General features: G+C 29.6%; 2 protein-coding genes across 2 annotated transcripts in view; one reads left to right on the plus strand and one right to left on the minus strand.

The window, feature by feature from the left end:
* Window positions 1-1,100: 1,100 nt before the first annotated feature.
* On the minus strand, window positions 1,101-3,622 carry LOC134830245 (GATOR2 complex protein WDR24). The gene is made up of 2 exons (XM_063843660.1): window positions 3,489-3,622; window positions 1,101-3,431 (listed from the first exon to the last, which is right to left on the minus strand). The coding sequence occupies exons 1-2, from the start codon at window positions 3,535-3,537 to the stop codon at window positions 1,153-1,155; spliced, it is 2,328 nt and encodes a 775-aa protein (XP_063699730.1). The 5' UTR covers window positions 3,538-3,622; the 3' UTR covers window positions 1,101-1,152.
* A 1,241-nt stretch (window positions 3,623-4,863) lies between these two features.
* Window positions 4,864-22,969, plus strand: part of LOC134830645 (neogenin) — a 76,467-nt gene continuing 58,361 nt past the window's right edge. The window contains exon 1 of the mRNA XM_063844193.1: window positions 4,864-5,425. Coding sequence (XP_063700263.1) covers window positions 5,305-5,425 — 121 coding nt within the window. The 5' untranslated portion in view covers window positions 4,864-5,304. The remainder of the gene's footprint in view (window positions 5,426-22,969) is intronic.

Consider the following 22,969-nt stretch of genomic DNA (forward strand, 5'->3'; position numbering starts at 1 on the left):
GCACTTTCTCAATATTTACAAAAAAAAACAACTTCATGATCGTGGAATTTCACCAAAACCATCGCACGTGCATTGCTTTGAGGTCAAAGCCTTTAAATTTGAGAAAAACAATTTTATTTTTGATGAATGATGTTGTTTTTTTAATATTTTGCGATGAATTATTAAATAAAAATTGAACAATTGTGTAAACGACAAGAGATAAAAATAAATAAAAAACACAAAAATTGAAGCAAAAATAACTTATTTTATCGCTAAATGAAGCCTTTAATATTTTATGATAAATTTTAATTAATTTCATTTAATTTTTTTTCTAACGTTTTTTTAACGAATAAAAATTTCTAAAATAAATTTATACTCTTTAAAACTCATTAAGATATAAAAATTTTCGAAATTTAAATATTATTTTCAAATTTTCGAAAACTATTGTTCTTTTCTTAAATTCACGAAAAGTTTTAAGAAATTTAAATCCATTTTTTAAACATTTTTAAAATTTCGAAAAACTATGAATTTTCGAAAATTTTTAGAAGTACCTATAAAATATAATTTAAAAAAAAAATATAAAATAAGAATTTTTATGATTTCTATTTTGAGTTTTAACTAACTACCACAAAACTTATTTTTTTTTCAGGTTTAATTAGGAAATTAAAATTTTTGAAAAAAATTGTTGAATTTCGAAAAAAAAATTTGTTTTCGAAAAAAAAATTTAATTTCGAAAAAAAATGTTAGTTATCCAAAATATTTGTTGATTTTAGAATAAAATTGTTGACATTAGAAAAAATGTGTTAAATTTCGAAAATAATTTTAATTTTCGAAAAATGTTTTTGGTTTTTGAAAAAAAATTTTAATTTTGCAAAAAAATTGTTAAATTTCGAAAAAAAATTAAATTTTCGAAAAAATTTGTTAATTTCAAAAAAAAAATTAATTTTCGAAAATATTTGTTGATTTTAGAAAAAATTTGTTGAATTTAGAAAAAAATTGTTGAATTTCAAAAAAAAATTTTAAATTTTTTAAAAAAATTTTAATTTTTAAAAATATTAATTTTTGATTCCAAATAAAATTCAAAAACTTTTTAAAATAATTATTTTTTTTATTTCTTTCTTTTGAACATATCACCTCGAATAAATTTTTTATTTTAATTTTTTTTTTGGTTTTTTAGTCATATTCACACAAATGCCCACACACGGGACATTTGGAATTGTGCGTGAACCAATGCGTCATGTGATCAACATGCCCGCCATGACAACACGTTTGGCACCAAAGATACAATCCCTTCACAGGCAGTCGACAATAGGCACATTTCGTTGCTTCGACAGATTTACACTTTTCACAATACCACGGAATATTCGACAACGTTTTATTGCATGTCCCGCATCCCGTTAACACCGACGTCGATTGCTGATTTGCCTGCCGAACGCCATCCAATTGACAAATATTCATCACTCGCGTCGCTTCATTCCACAATTGATACCTTTGAAGCAGTTCAATGTACGAAAGCACCCAAAATTCCTGCAATTCCTCTTCAATCGCCAATTCCTGCGTTTTATCTTGCATCGCTAACAATAGAGAAACGGCCATTTGAATGTCGCCATTTTCGACACTCGTGACCATAAAATTCCGTATCATCTCGAAAATGTCCCAGAGGTAGAGCGATTCGTTGGTTTGCGTGATTTGGAGTTGCTGCATTTCGTAAAGGGTCAAACTATCGGACTCAGATTCGGATTTCGCGGTGAATTGAGGTGAGTGATGATCATTTCCAAAGTTCAAAATATTTCTTTCGTGCTGCCAATTTCCCATGTACAAGAATCCTTTGCGAAAATTTTTGACACATTCCAAATTTTCGAAATTAATTTCAGTATTTCCAAAGACAGGATCCATGTTACTAAGCTCCGGACTGTTGCTGAGGGCGTGCGTGTCGATATTTTGCTGATAATTACTCCGAATTGGCAGCGGAATGAGCTCTTCTTTCATGACACTGAGGTCTTTTCTCTCAAATTCCGGCATTTTTTGATTTTTTTGGTTCGTTAAAAGTGTTTTATTTTGCAGCAACGCCGTTTCCGCGGCTTTTTTCGGGATCATCTGAGCTGGGCGTGACGTCACCGAAGTTTTTGAGTACAATTTGAAGAGTCTCGCGACAAGTTGCCATAAAAGTGCGGTACTTGGTCTGCCATAACGAGCTGCTACAGTCGCATTATGCTCACAAATGTCCTGAAAATTGCCTTCCAAGAGATATTCTGAAGCACAACGACCTATCACGTTATAATCTTGGTCCAGTTGAATCTCGTCGTTGAAGAGCCCTTCATGAAATCCATCTCTCAAAGTCACCGGAGATCGATTTGTCATGCGATAAAGACAACTTTTGGTCTGATGAAAGACTCCGGTGACATCAGTGACGGGTTTTCCGATCAACGGAGACCCGCGCGGCGTAATATTCACCAAATCGAGTTGTTGATTCACGCGTTGGGCGAACATGAGTTCTCCTTTGATGTTCAAAGACGTGCCCTGAGGATTTGCTTTCAAAAAGGGAAGACTGGCGTCCTTGAAACTGTGTTTATAGATCGTCGAATCCTTGCTCGTGGACAATAAAATGTTCGGATCGTTCGATTTAAAGACAATTCCGGTTGTGACGTTCGTATGTTCGTTAAAACTCGCATACGGGATGTAGGGGCGACGCACATCCCACACATGTACGGAGTAATCTACGACCAAAGCACAACTCGCAATGTGAAAAGTCTTCTCGGGACGCCATTTAACCCTCCCAACGACCGCAATTGTGTGAATTGTGTATTCCAGCGATGGTTTTGTGCCGATATGCCACACTTTGATCGCCTTATCGCGACTTCCGGTTGCCAGCCACGGTTGCGTTTGATGAAAATCGCAAGTGTAAATGGGTCCACTGTGTGCTGTGAACTGCTGCAAGGTTTTATCAGTCCTTTTTAGGTCCCACAAAGACACTGAACCATTTTCGCTCACTGCTGCGAAGATATTTGGATTATTCGGATGGAATTTTACGTCACGAATACTCTCGGAATTGCTCGTGTAAGTCGCCGCCGCACGTTCTACCCGTAAATCGAAACATTTTATCGTGCCATCTTGCGATCCGGAAATCAAAATCGATGGATCCGTTGGATGAAAAGTCACCGAATGCGCAGTTCGTTCGTGTTCATTGTAAACTAAAGTCTGTTTGTGCCGCCCAAATTTCGACAAATCCCAGACAGAGACAACGCCGTTGGTAGCAGCTGTCGCGAGCAAATTATTGTCGAGATGAGACCAGGCGACGTCGTTGCTCGAATAACTCAAGTTTTGGTTCTTGCCGCCTCGCATGTTGCAAACTTCCGTGAAGCCATCACTCTCGACGGAGAAAATTTTGAGCAAGCTGCGACCCGCGACAGCGATTTGCGTGCTGCTTTTGTTGAGTGCCAAGGCATTTGCGTCTAAAATTTTTTAGAATTGATTAGAATTTAGAGATTTGATGAGAAATTAAAACTTACGTCCTTCTTGACAAATTCTTATGGATATCGTTGGGTCATCTACATTCATAATAACTACAAAGCACACAAAAAATCGTCAAATTATTGAAATAAACAAGAATTACGAGAAGTTTTTATTTGTTCTTGGATGTAAATAAAAACAGCTGAAGCCGAGAATGGGGATTGCAAACTCGAAAAAAAAATGTTTGGTTGAAGCTCGAGTATCGGGTTTCGAGATTCAGAAGAAATGTAATTTTTATTTAAACTTAAGTTTCAGAATAATTAAAAAAAAATTAAATAAAAATTTGTACTCAAATTTTTATTATTAATTTGACCTTATTCAAACTGAAAAGCTTTCACTTCAATTTTATTGGTTTTGGAAAAAAAGTTTTTACTTTTCATTGAAAAATTTAAAAAATATTTTTTTAAAGAAAAAGTCACTTTAAGCCAATTTAAAAACTATATTTTTTAATTTTTAAAAAATTTTGATATTTTTTCACAAAAAAAAAACAGTGAGTGTCAATTACAGTGAAAGTTAAGAACTAATTGGCTTATTCTTAAATTTTCTTAAGCTTAAGTCAAAAATTTGTTTAAAATGAAAACTTTTAAATTTATATAATTTCAAAATTTCGAATAAATAATTTAGCGAAGTTCAAATTCGAAAAAACAATCTATTCTAACCTTAAATTCAAAAAAAAAATTTTTTTGTCAATAAATTCATGAAATTGATGCAAGTTTCCGTTAAAATAAGTTGAAAGTCAAAATTTTCTTAATATTTTAATTTACGAGTAAAAAAAATTTTAATTACATTTATAAAAAAATTTTAAATCAAATTTCAAAAAATTTTGCAAATTTGCATTAATTTTTTATTTCATTTGAACTTTAAAAATACTTCGACTTTTTGATCATTTATAATTATTTATTTTATTTTTTTATATATTATTTTATTTTTTTTTAAATGATCCAAAAGTCGAAGTATTTTTAAAGTTCAATTTTTGCAAACAATCAAATGAAATAAAAAATTAATGCAAATTTGCAAAATTTTTTGAAATTTGATTTAAATTTTTTTTTGTACTTCTCGATATTTAACCTCTAAAAGGTCTATGAAATTGAAAACATTTTTTTTTAAATTCAATTTCCAAATTATTGACGTTTTCATTTTAAAATAATGAAAAAATAATTATTTTCATTAAATCCCAACTTTAAAGTCGAAAATTTGAGATTTTAAAAAATACTCGAACTCGAGCTTTCAAAAAATCGAGCAACTCCAACCCTACTTAGCGGCAACATGAAACCGCTTGACATAAAACGGCTCGAAAATGTTGAAAACGAAATGAAAATGAACAAAACATCGTGAAATCGAAACATAACAGCCAGTTCCGAGTTTACCGTCGACGCCAGTGGATGTGTATTTACCAATTTCCACTGAATTCGGTGCTTTTTTCACCATTTCCCGTGAATTTCTGCAATTTTTCTCGGAAAAATGAATGAAAAACTGTAAAAACATCTTCCGTACATTAAAAAATCTCCAAAAATATTAATTTTGTTCAGATTTTCATACAAAAATTGGAAAAAATCTATTTCATGAAAAATAATTTAAAGTGAATTAGTTAAAAAATTTCAAATAAAACCGGAAAAAATGAATGAAAAATCATAAAATATTAAAAAATAATTAAATTTAATACAGAAATTAATAGAAAAATGCAAGAAAAAGTGAAAAAATAACAAAAATCGAAATGTTTGTAAGCCAGAATCGATTTTGAATGGCGACATTTGTTCCGAAAATAACACAAAAAGAATGAAATAAAGTGAAAAAAGATAGAAAACGCAAGTGAAAATGCATCAAAAACACGCAAAAATGTTAAAAATAAGAAAAATTGGATTAATTATTGTTGTAACAACATTGATGCTGGCCGCCGTATGTCACACAGCGAATGTACAACAACAACAACTACAAGGTACGAAAAAAAAATTACAAGAAACAACTGACGGACTGCTGTTTTTTTGCACAAAAATCGACCTTATGCACGACAAATTCAACAATTTTGAGGATTTTTCGTCAATTTTTGGGATTTTCAGTGAAAAGTTTGAAAGAATTCGAGAAAAAAGCGAAAGTTTCCATGGAAAAGTCCAAAACCATCGAATGAATGAAGGGAATTTTTACCTTTGTTGGTGTTCCCTCTGCGTTAGAAGGAAGGAAAATATTTACTACAAAAAGGGAAACAAACCTGCATCGACACAAAAGGCACTTGTACGTGCGTGGATTCGGGCGTGTGCCGTCTATCGTCGTCGTCGACGAGTGAATGAAATGAATGAAAAATCCATAATTTTCCTGTTTCTCTCTGTGTGCTGCTCGGTTACTATGCTCCGTTTGTTCCATGCCATGCCACTCTTTTGCCATGAGGGAAAACCGAAAATTTTTATTATTTAATATTATAGGAAAATCGTGGTGCTGCTGCCTTGTGCAAACAACATCATCTAGTTATGAATAAAGTTATTTACTCTTTTTTTCGTGTTTAAATAAATTCACAAGTGCTTCTTTTCATCGAAAAATATTTTAAAATATGAAAAATTGTAATTGGATTTTACTTTTTGTGAGTTATTTTCAACTTTTTTTGATGAACTTGGTTCGGCAGACAGACAAAAAGTCTTCAGAAAATCAATAATTTGTAAAATTTGGCAAGTTTTTTGAACTTAACACTCCCTTTTGCGAAGTTTTGTTGATTTTTTGTGCGAAAATGGGTTGAAGTTACTTTGTATGAAGTGCCCGGTTCTGTTTAAAAATTAATTTTTATCGTTTTTCAATGATATGAAAGGTGATATCTTATCTGAACATAATTTTTAACGACAATTTGTTGTGTTGGTCGAAAGTTAGTGAAAGGTTTTTAAACGATTTTAGTGGATTTTGAGTGATTTTTATTGAATTTTTGATTTTTTTTTATTTTTCATGTTTAAAAAATTGTAAAAATTTGATTAAAAGTAAAGAGAAATTTCTCATGCAATTAATTTTTTTAAAATTTTGTTTCAGAAATCCATTAAATTTCTTAAAATTACGATTAAAAGTCAAATTTTAATTTATTAGAAGACTTTAGAGACACAAAAACTGCTCTGAATTTCCGTTTTGATGGTCTTGAATTAATTTTTTATTGGAAAAATTGTTGAAATTTTTCCTTTAATTTGTAAATTTCTTAAGTTTTTGGTCAATTTTTTAAAAAATTCATTAAAAAATTAGAAGAAAATTTCCTTAAAATCCTTTCTTATTTTTTATGAAAAATTCAAATATAAAAATTTTTATTTAAAAAAAATTAGATTGAATAAAAAATAAAATTTTAAAAATTAATTAATTAATGAATTAAAATATTTTTTTTAATAAATTTTTTTTTATCAAAAATTGTTTAAAAATCTTAAAATATTTTTTTAAATATTTAAAAATTCAAAAATTTCTTAAAACTTTTCTTTAAATTTATAAAAATTTATTAAGAGACTAAAAAAATAAATTAAAATATTTTTCAGAATAGAAGTCATAAGGCATTAAATGTCCCAAAATATGCCTGAAAATGCTCTTGACTTCAAAAAAATAAATTAAATTTCTACTAAAAATACCTCTTAAAGTTCATAAAACTTTTTAAAAATGAAAAAACTTTCAATTTGGCTCTCTTGAAGAATTATCGAAGCATAAAATGTCTCAAAATGCGACTAAATAATGTCTAATCGTATAAATAAAAAAATAATTTTGAATAAAAATTGCTTTGTAAAGTCAAAAATTCATCAATTTATTGCAAAAAATATTTTTTTGAATTTTCAAAAATTTTTTTTGAATTAATTTTTAAAATATTAATCAAAATTTTCCACTAAAATACTCAGAAATTGTCTTAAAAATTCAAAATATTTTTCTCAACATTTTATTTCGAATTAAAATTTCCTTTAAAACTCAAAGATTTCTCAAAAAAATAATTCAGAATGACAAAAAATTGCCCAAAAAATCAATTAATTAGAAAATTTCTTTAAAAAATAAAAAAAAATCACGTCAAATTAAAAAAATCCTTACTCAGACAGACATCAAAAGCCCTTCCTTGTCACATTCAATACTCTCCAATACTAAAAAATCGTTCAATAAAACGATTGAAAAGATAAATTGATGTCAAATACAAACATTAAACACGCAAAACAAATCATTAATGTTAGTTTTATCGACTCAAGTGTGAATGACACAAAAACTTATATTTTCTGATTTTTACGTCAAAATCGATTCTAACAGATTTTTTTTATCACCTTCCTCGTAAAAATGAGTAAATTAGTGAAAATTAACAAAAATTTCGCCCACCCACGACGAATCAATGCACTGACAGTCAATAAATCAATTTTATTACAATTTTCGACGAGCGCAGAGATAAAATTTAATCAGAGACAATATTTGCTTTATTTAACGACTTTACGATTAATTTTGTGTGTGAAAAAAACATGAATGAACCGAAAAATTGTCTTTTTTCTACTTTCGTTGACGAACGTCTTTGTTCTTTTTCGTTGGTTTTGACGGCGGTTGATCCTCCCAGTCCTCGGGTTCGCCTCCGTTTTCTGCTTCGAGCTTTTTTCGATGCGCTTCTGAGATGACCACGATGAGCGTGAAGAGGACAATGACAATTATGAGGCCTGTGAGTGGATAATAAATGGCATAGGGGTCACGAACACGCAAAAAAGTGGTCTTTTCCAACTTTTTTCCTTCCGAAAAATGCTCGAAGACGACTTCGTCGGCGCTGTAGGCTTGACAAACGTAGTTGGCGCGGTCCGTTTCGCGATCTGTGTCCTCAATAACGAGAATATTTCCTTGATCGCCTTCGATTTCGGTGTCGTTTTCGTACGAAATCTTGCTTAAATTGACAGTTTCGGGCAAAATCCATTCCACAATGGGTCGATAACCGACTACGATGCAGTTAATCTTGGCATCTTCGCCTTCCGTGACCTCAACATCCGATGGGGCTTTGATGACAATTTGCGCAACAGCCATAAATTCCTGGATTTTATCATCTTCGTCGTCATCGTCGCCATCTCCGTCATTATCGCCCAACACGCGACACGAATATTTCCCCGAATCATCGGAATTTGTCTTTGAAATCGTAAATTCGCTGGTTACGGTCTTTTTTTCTTCATCCACGTCGACATCAACTTCGAAACGATCGTCTAACGCATCGACATCGGCAACGGGCTCGTCATCTTTGAACCAAACAATGTCGACAATGTCATCGGCGGTACATTTGAGCGACAACGAGCGACGAATGTGGAAGAGTTGGTAGACTCCGACTTTGTCATAATGTCCTTTTAGCTCAAAAGTCGCGATGAAAGGCACGAAAAACGATAAAAATCCGAGAATTATGAGGTTTTTCATGATTTTTTCCGCTGCACGAGAGGGAAAAATTTACTAAATAAACAATTTACTTCCTTTCTCGGGTGAATTTCTCAAAAGTAATAAAGTGACACAAACACGCGAGATCACGAGAGACGGTCCGTTGCGCGATAGAAACGTCAGTAAACTAACTAGCTGCCTATTTTTGACTCACTGTGAGAATTGTATTCGTCTCGATGCTCTGTTAAAAATAAAAGAAGAAATTAGAGATTTATAATTGTTTGTAGAATAAAAATAGCTTAGTCGCATTTTAATGAGTTCGGGTAATTTTGTGACATTTTTAATTTAAAAAAAATTTTTTTCTGAATTTTTGACACATTTTCGTAATAATTTAATTTTTTTTATTTTATTTTTTTGAATTTGAATGAAAATAATTTTTAATTTAATTAAAAAGAAAAAAAAATAAAAAATTTAAATTAATAAATTTAATTTTTTTATTTTTAATAATTAATTTAATTTTTTATTATTAAAAATTTAAAATTTAATTAATTAATAATAATAATTAATTAAATAATAATTAATTAAATATAATAAAATAATTTAAATAAATTTAATTTAATCAAAATTTAAAGATAAATTAATTATTTTAAATTAAATTTTTAAGTAAAATACTATTAACTTCTTGAAAATTAAAAATTAATAATTTTCTAAAAACAAAATATTTTTTTTTTTAATAATTAATTTTTAATTATTTTAAATTAAAATTATTTTTTTTATTTATTTTTAAAAAATTTTTAATTAAATTAAATTAAATTAATTTTTTTTTATAAAAATTTTTAATTAATTTATAATTATTTTTTTTAATTAAAATTAAAATTATTTTTTTTTTTTAAATTTTTAAAATTTTTTTTTTTTTTTTTTTTTATTTAATATTCACAAGTTAAAAAAGCTTTTTTTTCAATATTCATAATTTTCTGAATAAAAAAATTAAAAATTATAAATTTTTGTGAATTTTAGATTTTTTTAATTTTTTTTTAAATTTTTAAGTCATCATATTATGAAATAACAGACAGACAAAAATTTTTCTCAATTTTCTCTAAAACGCGGAAAAAATCGAAAATTCACTCTCTCTGTTGAAAGAAAAATTACCTCGATTGAGTGACGTTTCTTCTACTTCTTCTCATCGCGCACACGGCACGTTATTCACTAAAAATATAAACAAAAAATGTTTAAAAATAAATCAAGAGATGCGTTTACGCACCACACCAAAACAACAATGAACTCAAAAATCAGTCGTTTGCCGCTCGTTCGTCGCTATGCGGAATGAATTTCACAGAAATTAATTTAATTAGTTCATTATTTACAAATCGCCAAGTAGTAAAATGGCAAAAATGCAGAATTTTATCACCTTTGCTGCATTAAATTTTAATTAATTTATAATGTAAGCAGGTGTAAATTATTTATGTTTCAATAAATTTGATAGTCCGATAGCGAATAATTGATGCGAAATTGCAATCGATATTTTTTTTTGCAACTTTAATGATGTTACATGGCGGTTTTTATGGAGTTGTGTCACCGTGCGACAGGCGACTTTACGACTCAATTCCCGCAGTGTGGTAGCAAAATGGATGTAATTAGATGGTGAATGTGTTTTTATGGGTAGTTGGGTGACGATTTTGTTGCAAAAATTGGATTTTATCAGCTTGAGGTCTTCGTAAATGGAGAGTTGAGTGAACGATTTTTATTTAAAAATTAATATTTTTGCCTTAAAAGTCAGATTTTGGAGTTAATTTGTTAGTTTTGGACCTAAAATGATAAGAATTTGAAGTTAAATTAATAATTTTGTGAAAAAATTTACCTTTTATGAGACTTTAGATGTTCAAAATCCACTAAAAAGATGATTTTTAGCCTTTTTGTAGATTTTTTTGAGTGTTCGACAAACAACTTTTGTATTTTTTGACACTCTTGAAGTTCAAAATTGATAAATTTTCTATAATTGAAGTAAAAAATGATGAAATCTGCTATAGAAACTGCCTTTCAAGAGGTTTAAGACACATCAGCTACTTTAATTTTGGCCTTGGATGATACTTTTGATACCAGATTTGAGCACTGTGGACCTAAAATGAATAAAAATTCTCATTTACAAAAATATTATTCTTAAAAATTTGCCTTAAAAAAACTATTTTAAAAGAAATTTTCAATTTTTTAGTTATTTTTGTAATGTTAAGTACCTCAAAAGTCCTTTAAATGCCGTAAAAATTGAATTTTTGGACTATCATTTGCTTTTTTACCCACTTTTCATCCCCCGAACTTAAAAAATGTGATGAATGTTTTAAAAAATTTGATGAATTTTTTAATAAAATCACTCAAAATCATCACTTTTTGAAGTTATTTCATCAAAAATTCTCATAAAACGACAATTCCAATAGCATTCAAAACCAGATTCTTCACTTTTAATCGAAGTTCTATGTAAATTCCTTCAAATCTAGTCTCGCCATTGCCTTCGGCGGCACAAGTCTCGAGTCCAAATTCCATTCCATCATCACTTTGCTCTACATTCCAATCGAAGTTTCCTGTCGTCTTCTTCTAGTCATCTATATTTAGCCTAAAATAAATAAATATCACAGTCAATAATAATAATCAGAGGAGAAGAGACAAAAAGAGGAACCAAAACATACTCTTGAAATTTCCGATTAGAGAAACCGGTTTGTCATTCATTTGTTTCGCACTCGGTTTTCGGGTTATGTGTCGATGATATGCAGTCATGCAGCACGAAAAGGAGACAAAATATTTATAATGTGTAACAACACAAAGACGTCTCTGTCTCAATTTCTGATCGAATAACAAATTTTTGGAACATATCGAAATTTAATCTCATAAGAATTTTAACAATATTGTTAGTTATAATCCCTTTTCAGAGAGAGATAGAGACAAAAACGACACACAAAACGAGAAATCTTGTCTTTCAAAAACATTTAGTCAAAGGCAGGTTTTAAGTCTTCTTCTGCTTCTTCGTCGCACTTTGATACGGATTTAATTATCAAATCATTTCGATTGTCTTCGATATAATAATTAAAACTTGAGACTCGAAATTAATTAAATTACGACAGCTGTTGGAAGGAGAAGAAGACATTTGTCCTTCGTTTGGGGACAGAATTAAGTTGCTGCTGTCGTATCACGACAAAACTGGGACTGAGAATTATTTTTATTATTATCGTCATTCCATTAGAGGCATAAAATGAATGCATTGAATGCGTGAGTGTGTCACTTGATTCCTTTTGCTCCGTTTTTTTATTATTTTTTTCGCTCTGTGATGAAGAAAGGGTTGAATTTTATGGTTTTTGGGGTTAATTTTGTATTTTGAGGTCTCAAGTTTACCTCATGAGGTCTAAAATTTGAATCGGGGATCTTCAAACTATTTCTTGAGGTCTTAACTTCATTTGAAGGGTCTTCGAATTACTCCTTGAGGTCTTAACTTCACTCCAAGGGTCTTCAAATTACTCCTTGAGGTCTTAACTTTACTCCAAGGGTCTTCAAATTACTCCTTGAGGTCTTAACTTCACTCCAAGGGTCTTCAAATTACTCCTTGAGGTCTTAACTTCACTCCAAGGGTCTTCAAATTACTCCTTGAGGTCTTAACTTCACTCCAAGGGTCTTCAAATTACTCCTTGAGGTCTTAACTTCACTCCAAGGGTCTTCAAATTACTCCTTGAGGTTCTAAATTCACTCCAAGGGTCTTCAAATTACTCCTTGAGGTCTGAACTTCACTCCAAGGGTCTTCAAATTACTCCTTGAGGTCTCAAATTTACCTCAAGGGTCTTCAAATTACTCCTTGAGGTCTTAACTTTACTCCAAGGGTCTTCAAATTACTCCTTGAGGTCTTAACTTTACTCCAAGGGTCTTCAAATTACTCCTTGAGGTCTTAACTTCACTCCAAGGGTCTTCAAATTACTCCTTGAGGTCTTAACTTCACTCCAAGGATCTTCAAATGACTCCTTGAGGTCTTTAAATTTATCCTTTGGGGTCTTAAATTTCATCTTGAGTTCATAAAACTTTGTGTTAAAATTCTAAATATGTTTCTTGAGGTCCTAAAATTACTTCCAGGGTCTTAAATTGATTTCTCAATGTTTGAAACTTTTACCTTGAGGTCTCAATTTTTCCTCTCTATGCCTTAAAATCAATTCTCTTCCATTAAAAGAGTTTATTTCTGTATCCCTGAAATATAAAAACGAAAAAAAGAGCAGAAGAAAAGCGACATAAGCCACAGAAACACAACGAACGCGACATGTAAAGACATAATTTCTTGTGTCTTTTATCGTCGTTGTCGCAAATGATCATCTTATTGTACTTTTCTCCACACTTTTTTTTATCTATTATTTTATTTTATTTTACAACGTCATGTGAATACGGAACAGCGGCGGTCGATATTTGAAGTAAAAAAAGACGCATAGTGGCGTGGATTCGATTCGATATGGATGACAAGTATTCATGTTATGTTCCATTCATTCATTTCTATTCAATTTTTCTCTTTTCAAAATTTCTATTCAGAACGTTTTGTTTAGAATGAAAAAAAAAATGTAAAATAAAAGAAAAATGTTAATGCTGGATTTTTATAGTATTATGAAATAATTCCAACCATCGAGTGTCATCATCGTGCTTCGTATGCAATTGATGCGAGCTTTTGTCTCAAGCAGGTCTTTGGAGCATGTGGGTTAGGAATGTTGCTCACTTGCCGTTCATTCGAACTTTAAATAACGGAGAAGTTTTTTTTTCTTCTGCTCTCTGGATATTGATGGCTTGAACGATCTTGAATGTCCAGAAAGTTTTTTCGTAAAGAAAGAAAAACAGATTTTCGTATTTAAAAGTTTTCGGTGCATGGAAAAAGTTTTGTTTGAGTTTGGAGTTTATATTATTGCAAAATGAGATTTGTTAAATTTTGCAAATAACAAGCGTATAATGCGAGAAACGCAGTCAGAATATTGTACATTTATGGAATTAATGAGAGAGAAAAATGCACCTGATGTTTAAATTTTGTCATTAGATGGCGTTTTGTTGAATAAAAATATCAAAACTCGGCAATAGAGGGCGCTGTTTTAAAGAAATTTTCAAATTTTGACGCTAGATGTCGCTAAAATAAATATTTTTGTTATAATTTTAATCATAGAGGGCGCTTTTTCAAGAAATAGTTTTAAAATTTTTATTTAGATGTGACTTTTATGAAATTTCGAACTTTCATTTCAACTGAAGATGGCGCTGTTTTCACAAAATATTAAATTTTTGACGATAGATGGCGCTTTAATTGAAAATTTTAGTTTTGTTTTAATTTTAGAAAAAAAAAATCAACTAAATGTCACTTTTTCTTTAATTCTCAGCTAAAGAGGGCGCTATTTTCACAAAATATCAAAATTTTCATTTCAAGGAAATCTCAAACTCAAACATGAAGTTATTGTTGAAAACTAATCTCAATATCTGCCAATTTTCACTTTTTCCTTGCAAAATAAACTTTTAAAGCTTCTCGACTCGAACAATTGAACTGGAATTGAATTTCCATCGAAATACGTTGAAATCACTGAGGAAATCATCTTTTGTCAATAGAAATGCGCTTCAATGTGCAAAAAAAGAAATGAAGATGATTAGGGCATTCGTGCCGTTTTTCAAGTTGAAAAGTTTTTTTATAACATTTATACACAAATTTCTTCAATTATGAGTGTTTCTTTTCTTGTCGTTATAGTTCTTTTGGAAAATTTTCTTATATTTCATTTTAATAACGATACTTTTATTATATTTTAAGAGTTTGTTGTTTCTTCGTTTTTTTTTTTTACTTTTCCGCATTTGAATACAAAAAGTTTCAAGAGTTCAAATCAGATATACGGACGACGACATCGGCAAAAGGCATGGAAAAAGTTGCAGCTTGTTAAAAATTATACAAAAGTTATTTTTTTTTGTCTCTGTTGGACTCTCTGCTTGTTTGTTTGCGAAAGTGTTACCTTTTTCCATAGGATACCATTTATTGTTGTTTTTCTAGTGCAATACGATTATTTTTCTGTCTCGATACATGGCACACAGGCAGAAAAAGCAACAAGAAGAACAAAACTTATGCAAACAGGTCAATTGTTTATCAGATTTTACACTCGAATACGTAAAACATTTCTAAAGTTGCAATGGGAATAAAGTATTTTGTGCCTATATTGAGAGATTACGTTCGAGCTCAGAAGGAAGTGAAGAAAATTATTTTCACAATAAATTAATGTTTAGAAGTTGAGAATGGGGCAGAGGTGAGTCAATATTGACGTCAATCACCTTTTGATGGCGAATATTGTTGAAAGTTTTGTCAATAGATGGCGTTTTGTATTTAATTTTCGACAATAGATGGCTCTTTCAGTTAAGAAAAAACTATTTTTATTGAAAAATTTGACTTTAGTTGGTTTTTTAATTGATTGAAAAATCGAACTAAAAATTTTGAATGAAAAAAAAATACGATAGATGTCACTTTTTTACTTCAAGAGCCATATTTAAGCTCACAGATAGCTAAAAAGGATTCAAAAATTAATTTTTTGTTATTTGAAATTTTTTTTTGAACTGTAAAACTTAGATTTTGAAACTTTCATAATTTTAAACATCAAAAATTAAGCCTATTGACATTTTTACACAAGATGGCGCTTTATAAAGTTCAAATTTGGTTTTAAGGTAAACGCTTAATTTAATATAATTAAAAATCTGGCTCTTATCAAAGTTAATTATCAAGTTTTTCAAAGCTTTAAAACGATCAGAAAGATTTTTAATTGATTTTTTTTGAAAATTTAACACTAGATGGCGCTTTATAAAGTTCAAATTTTGTTTTAAGATCACCGCGAAATATAAAATAATTAAAAATCTAGTTCTTGTCAAAATTAAATTTCAAGTTTTTTGAAACTTTGAAACAATCAGAAAAATTTTAAATGAATCTTTTTAAAATTTCAACGATAGATGGCGCTTTAAAATCGAATTTCTTCAAATTTTGGCTCAAAAAGCTAGTTTTCGAGTTAAAAAATTTAAGTTTCTTAAAATTAAATTTTTTACCTCTTTAAGGAACAAAAATTCAAAAATAATCAAAAATTTTTCCCACACCTGCAAAATTTCGCATCGATAATTCGTAAAAACCTTTAACTGAACCGTAAATTCATGCAAATACGCAAATTAAAATCTCTTCTCGAATACCTCTAGCTGCTTAATTGCATTCCATTTACATGAGCACTTTTATCAGAACGTTCAAGAGATGATGATGATGATGGAGAATTCCGCCCTAACAAGCAATAACAACTAATTTGCTACTCGTAAGTCGTATTCATTACTGCACTGACGACGATGTGAGTATTTGCAAGAAAACATTTAAATGAATAAATAATTGAAAACGAGCAACATTTATCATGAATGTTTATGTTGCAAAACGTGGGAGAGAGCGAGAGCATAGCATCCCTTTTTACGGCTTGAAGAGGACAATTGAGGCACAAATGAGACCCAAATATGGAGTCGTCTTGATTTATTGCCATTCGCATCTGTTCCGTAACTATCTTTTTACCACCCAAGTCATCTAAAAAAAAAATATTTATTAATAATCCACAAAAATCCAGTGCGAGACGACGAACAACCCAAATTACGTGACTTTTTCCGATTTAATTGATCCCTCTGCTGCCGCTCGCATGAATATGGAGTGCCCGATGGTGAGATATCACATTGCATATAAAGCGAGAAAATAGGCCAAGTCCGCTATTTTTGGAACGAAAACAAGCGAAAAAAGAGCCAAGTCATACATTTCTAATGAATCGCGTTCATTATATGGCTATCGAAATATTTTTTTACGAGTTACGTTCGACAAAATCACGATTGGATCAATCATAACAGCATAAATAATGTAAACAGTTTATTACAACGAACATCATCCAATTTGTATTATTTTCCCAAATATGTACTGACATTCCGTTATTTTCCTTTGATGTGACGAATGATGAGGCGAAACGAGATGAAAGTGACGAGAACGAGAGGTAAATAAAGTGATTAGATTATGAGAGGTAATTAGAATGCATGATGGCATTTTCAGTCGCCTTTGATACGATATATTTTTCGTAATTGGTTCGGATCGATACGAGTCGCAGGCAGAACGAGGCAAAAACATAAAAACTGCTCATCCGTGTCTGCGAACGACAGATAATCCTTTTAGATCAATAAATAACAGCTTTTTGAACAGCATTTGCTCAGTAAGCGTGGAAATGTTGTGCTTTGATTGCGACTTGTTGGGCGGTTTGCGGTGACTAATGATGCGAAAATATAGCTAGAAATGTCACTAAAAGTTGGCAATTCGATCTTGATTAAAACGGAATTTATTGGATTTTTGAACTTTTTATGATTTTGGGTAAGTTTTGACATAAAATTCGGAAATTTGATAAAAGGGAGGGGGAAGCCAAGTATGGAAAGTGGGAGGGGGATGGAGACGTAGATACAACTTTGAACTTAAAAAACTGCGAAACAAAGGAAAGAATGATATGAAAATGAAAAATCGAATGAAAATTTATAATAAATTTGACATATCTGTCAAAAATTTGACACTTCAGTGAAAAATTTGACAGTTATGTCAAAAATTTACTTTTAGACCAATATTTGTCACTTTAACTTAAAAAAAAATTTAAAATTTTTCATATTTTGAAGAGTTAATTCACAGAAGAGCTAATTTTTAAAGTCTATAGATGTCTAAAAGTCAATGTCAAAGCAAGACAAAATTTGACAGCTGTCAAATTTGAAAAAAAATTTTTTTTCTGTGACAAAAAAATATGAAAAATTAATAAACTTATTTAAATCGAATTTGAACGTTGAATGTAAAAATTAAATTTTCAGATACTTTCAAAATTGACAATTTTTTGAGGCATTTTGACATCTGTCACTTTGACATTTCAAAAAATTTCTAAATTTTTAATATTTTGAAGAGTTAATTCACAGAAGAGCTAAATTTTAAAGTCTATCTATATCTATAGAGATCTAAAATTATTTTAAATGAAGAAAAAATTTGACAGCTGTCAAAAAAAAATTTTTTTTATTTTTCTGAATTCCTTCAAACTTTTTTAAACGTATTGTTAAACCTCTTTTTTATTTTAAGAGAATTAAAATGAAAAAATTTGGAACTTGTCAAATTTTGACATCTGTCAAGTGTCAAAAAAAAAATTAAGAAATTTAAGAATTTAAAAAAATTTGAACTAAAATGTAAGAGTTGTTACTTTTGAGTTATTTTCTGAAAAATTTTAATTTTTTTTTGACATCTGTCACTTTGACATTTTAAGAATTTTTCAATATTTAATTTATTTTATGGAAAATTTAATTTTTTAAATTCAATTCAATTCTAATAAAAATCGGTTTTTTCACATCCTGTTGCTAATCGACACCCTTTTTGTAGCTTCACAACTAAAAAATTGCTTGACCCACAAAAAAATCGCCTAAAAAAACAGCTAAATCCATTATTATCTCATCACTTTTGGTCACTGAAAATGAAATAAAATAAAAAAAAGGATCGGGAAAAAAACTGCTTTTGACATAAAAATGTTAACGCAACAATCCAAAAATCCTGCCAGCCTTGTGATAGACAATTTTTTTTATTATCTCATAAATAATGGGCTCCAACATCCATCGGGCGGTCTCGAATGTCGTTACGGATTATTAATCAAAAATCCGAATCACGTAATTCACATCATCATCTATTCCTTACAGATTTAGCGTTCTTCTGCTTCGTTTTTTCCTTCCTTCCTTCCGGTAAGTGTCTCTGTGTGTTTGTTTGTTCAGTAACCCGACCTTTCTGCTTCCATTTCGATTAACGGCGAAAAAGCGAAAAGTTGACACGAGACGTCGCCCAAACTATATCCTTATCATCATTATTTTCATGTTCATTATGATGAAGATTGCGTGCACTCCAATTCTCGATGTCACTTTTATTTGATTTTCGTGTCGTGATGATCGTAACCTTTTAGAGCCCGTGAAGAAAATTGAAGGAAAAGATGAAACAAAGCGATAATAATTTTATTATAAATGAATGGAAATGGAGGCTCCATATGTTACAAATTCAGAAAAAGTCCAAAGCAGAAGAAAATTTACTTCCACGGAGAGAATCTTAATTAATTTCGACACATGACTAGACCAAAAATTGAGACTTTTCAAACAAATTTTGCAAAAAAAAAGGAATGAGAATCGCAATTTGTCATCATTAATCACGAATTAAATGAAGTTGACATCTTTATCGCGCGCGCTCTTTCTTTCTTCTTCCGTTTTGCAAATTTTTTTCATGGAAGATGATAAAAAATATTTTTTTATTTAATGTCAAAATTATGCATGAACCGCAGAGGTGTTTTTTTTTAAATATTTTACGAAACGAGAGAAAAATTTTTCTGGGCATAATTATTCCACAAAGTACTCATTCCCATTATATCAGGGAATTATCATAATGTGATGAATATTTTTGTAATTTTTTGGGATTATTTTGCACGCCAACTTCAGCCTTGTTCGTCACGCGCGCACAAAATTGGCATCCATATCGAGTGACGTTAATGTCCATTGTCCAGGCGTCATCATCATCATCATAAAAAAATTAAAATTTTATGAGAAAATTGACATGCATCTCCATAAATGGCAAATACCTGTCGCGTGTCATCAACATGCCATAAGCAAAAAAAAAAAAAATATAAATAAAAATCTAATCAACATTTTCGTCCCCAAATATGATTTTATGCTGATTATTATTGACAGAACAATCGATTAATTATGTTTGAATAGCTTGTGCAGAAAAAAAATATTTTCGTAGAAACGAAATTGAATTAAGGATGGAACAAGTATTGAAAATGTTTCATTTTAACGAAAATTTAATTTTAATTATTTTTTAATTTAATTTAATTTTTTTTTTCAATTTTTTAATTTTTTTTTAATTTAATTTTTTAATTTAATTATTAATTTAATTTTTTTTAATTTAATTATTTTTTTTTAAATTTAATTTTATTAATTTATTTTTTTATTAATTTTAATTATTTTTTTATTAAATTTATTTTTTAAATTTAATTTAATTTTTTTTAATTTAAATTATTTTTTTATTAATTTAATTTTTTTTTTAAATTTTAATTATTTTTTTAATTCGATTAATTTTTTTTAAATAATTTTTTTTAAATTTATTTTTTTTAAATTTAATTTTTTTTTTAATTTAATTTAATTTAAATTATTTTTTTAATTAAATTTATTTTTTTTTTAATTTAATTTTTTTTTTTTTTAAATTTAATTTTTTTTTTAATTTAATTTTTTTTTTAATTTAATTAATTTTTTTTTAATTTTTTAAAATTTTTAAAATATTTTTTAATTTATTTTTTTTTAAATTTAAATAATTTTTTTTTTAATTTATTTTTTTTTAATTCAATTAATTTTTTTTTAATTTAAATTTTTATTTATTTTTTTTAATTTAACTTTAAATTAGGTTTTTTTTTTTTTAAAAACTGAACTTTTAATAAATTATTTTTTTTTTTAATTTTATTTAAATATTTAACTTTGAATTTTTTTTCCAAAAACTGAACTTTGATAAATTAATTATTTTTTTAAAAATTTTTTAAACAAATAAATATTTTATTTTTTATTTTAAAAATATCAGTAAATTATTTTAAAATTGCAAAAAATGAAACATTTTCAAAAATTGTTCCCGCCAAATTCCTTTTTTGTCTCAAACTTCTTCAACCATTAAGATTTCTTGTTTTATATTTTCGGGAATCTACTTTATTCAATTAATTCCAACACACAGAAAAAAAAACAAGGAACAACTTTTCTATAAAACTACTTTATGGCGTTACATTTAATTAGTGGCGGTTTCTACCTTTGTTGCATCTTTCTCCGCATTTTCGGCTTTTCCCTTTCCCTCGACGCGTCCCTTGAATCGATTTTTCAGCATATTTTGTATATTTGTCAATTTCTCGACTACCATCTTTTCCAATTCAGTCAATTTTTGGTCTTGAGCATCCAATTTTGCATACAATTCATCAGGCACAATGCAAGTAGTTGGCACTGCTTTACCAGCTGCCATCAGAGTCATATTCCGTGCTCGTTGCTCCATGATGCGACTTTTCATCGCGGGATTCATTCCATTTGGGACTGAAGCTGGCGCGGGACACGAACAATTTCCAGAATTTTTTCCGCCCAATTTTGTCTTTAAATCGTTGAACTTTTTGAGGAGTTCCTGATTTTCTTCTTCCAAGTTAAGAACTTTCGAGTTTAAGCCGGAAATGTTTTTGGCTTGTCCTGGCGACATTTCGAGCTTTGTGACGCCATTCAGGGATTTAATGATGGCAACTTGTTCAGGAGTAACAAAACCTGTTTTTAGGTAGTCATTGATAACTTCGTCGTATTGCTCGGGACTGAGACATTTAAAGCCCTTGACTTCGGAGACTTTGAAGCCACGATTTTTGACGTAACTTTCATCGTTGAAGGCATCTACGATCACACTGCGATTCCTGAAGATCTCAATGATTTTGGACATACGATCACACCGAATGAGGTTATCTTGAAGCAAGATCTTCTTCAACATTGGCATGTATTCTAGCATTTTTTCCGCATTCAAGTTTAAGAAGTTATTATGACATAACCAAAGTTCCGTAAGCTCTCTTAGATCCTTGAAAGCTTCAGCTTCGATGAAAGTCAAGTTATTGCCAAAGAAATAAAGTTCCTTGAGTTGAACGAGATTCGAGAAGGTATCAGCATGAATTGACTTGATCGTGTTGTTGTCCATTCGAATCCGCGTAAGTTGATGACATTGACTAAAAGCATCTTTTTTCACCTCTTCAATCTTCAAGCTATTCACAAAGATTCGATTGAGATTGGGAAAAGCTTCACAAATGCCTTTCGCTGTAAAAACTGGCAACGTCGATTCATAAACATCCACGACACTGATATTGTTGGGTTGAGTTCCCACAGGAATAAATTCGGGATTTTCCTTTGAAACATGAATCTGTTCAAGCCTGCAATAGTAAGGACGTATTTCCTTGACATTTGCCTGATTTGCACAATTGAATTTGGGCACATCCGAACTGCGACACAATTGCAGTAATTGGAGAATTACCGTTGTCAAGGTCAATAAAATTAAAGTCATTGTCGTTCGAGGTGTTTCTTCGCTCGTGCAAATTTTACTCGACTGTATTCGATGCTTAGACGAATCGCGATCGACTGAGATGCCGCTCAGTGTCGCCAAAGCTTTTATATGCTAGATTAAGGATTGCGAGAGATTTTTGCGAAATAATCGCGAATCATCTCGCAAAATCTCAACAAATTTGAGAGAATGGATGGATAAGTGATGAAATTTCTCACGTGTGTGCGGGTGATGTGGGAAAATTTGAAATGTTCTAGATGTTTTAGGAGGCAATTAACAGAGTTTTATCGATTTTTGATCAGTGATGCCCTCATGACCCAGAACCTACATTAAATTGAAAGTTTTATTGCTACAACTTCCCTTTTTAATGTGCTTTTTATTGACGTTTGTTTTTTTACTGTTTATTGTTTTTCGTTAACATTAACATTTAGTAAAAAATTTAAATAAAGAAACATTTTCGAAGAACTTTTCAAATTTTCGAAATAATTCGAAATTGTTGTTCGAAAATCTTTAATTCGAAAAAAATTTCTTCAAATAAACACATTTTCGAAAATTTAAAAAAAAATCACTTGTCAAAATTTTCGAAAAAAACTCAAAATTATTATTCAAAAATCTTAAAATTTTCAAATAAATTTGAATTTTTTTCGAATTTTTAAAAAATTTTTAGTTTTCAAAAAAAAAAATCTTAACAAAACTTTCCAAAACACATTTTCGAAAAAAATGTTCGAAGAACTTTACAAATTTTCGAAAAAATTCGAAATTGCCATTCAAGATTTTTAAATTTTCGAAAAAATTGATTTTTTTTCGAACTTGGTTTGAATTGTACAAAAAATTTTTAATTTTCGAAAAAAAAGTTTTATAAATCATTTCAAACACATTTTCGACATTTACATACGAAGAATTTTTCAAATTTTCGAAGATCTTTTCAAATTTTCGAAGAACTTTTCAAATTTTCGAAAAATTTCGAATTTCACGAAATTCTTCAATTTTTGAAATTGTTATATAAACATTTTCGATTTTCGAAAAAAAATT

This window comes from Culicoides brevitarsis, chromosome 2, assembly GCF_036172545.1.
Source record: "Culicoides brevitarsis isolate CSIRO-B50_1 chromosome 2, AGI_CSIRO_Cbre_v1, whole genome shotgun sequence".
Taxonomy (NCBI): Eukaryota; Metazoa; Arthropoda; class Insecta; order Diptera; family Ceratopogonidae; genus Culicoides; species Culicoides brevitarsis.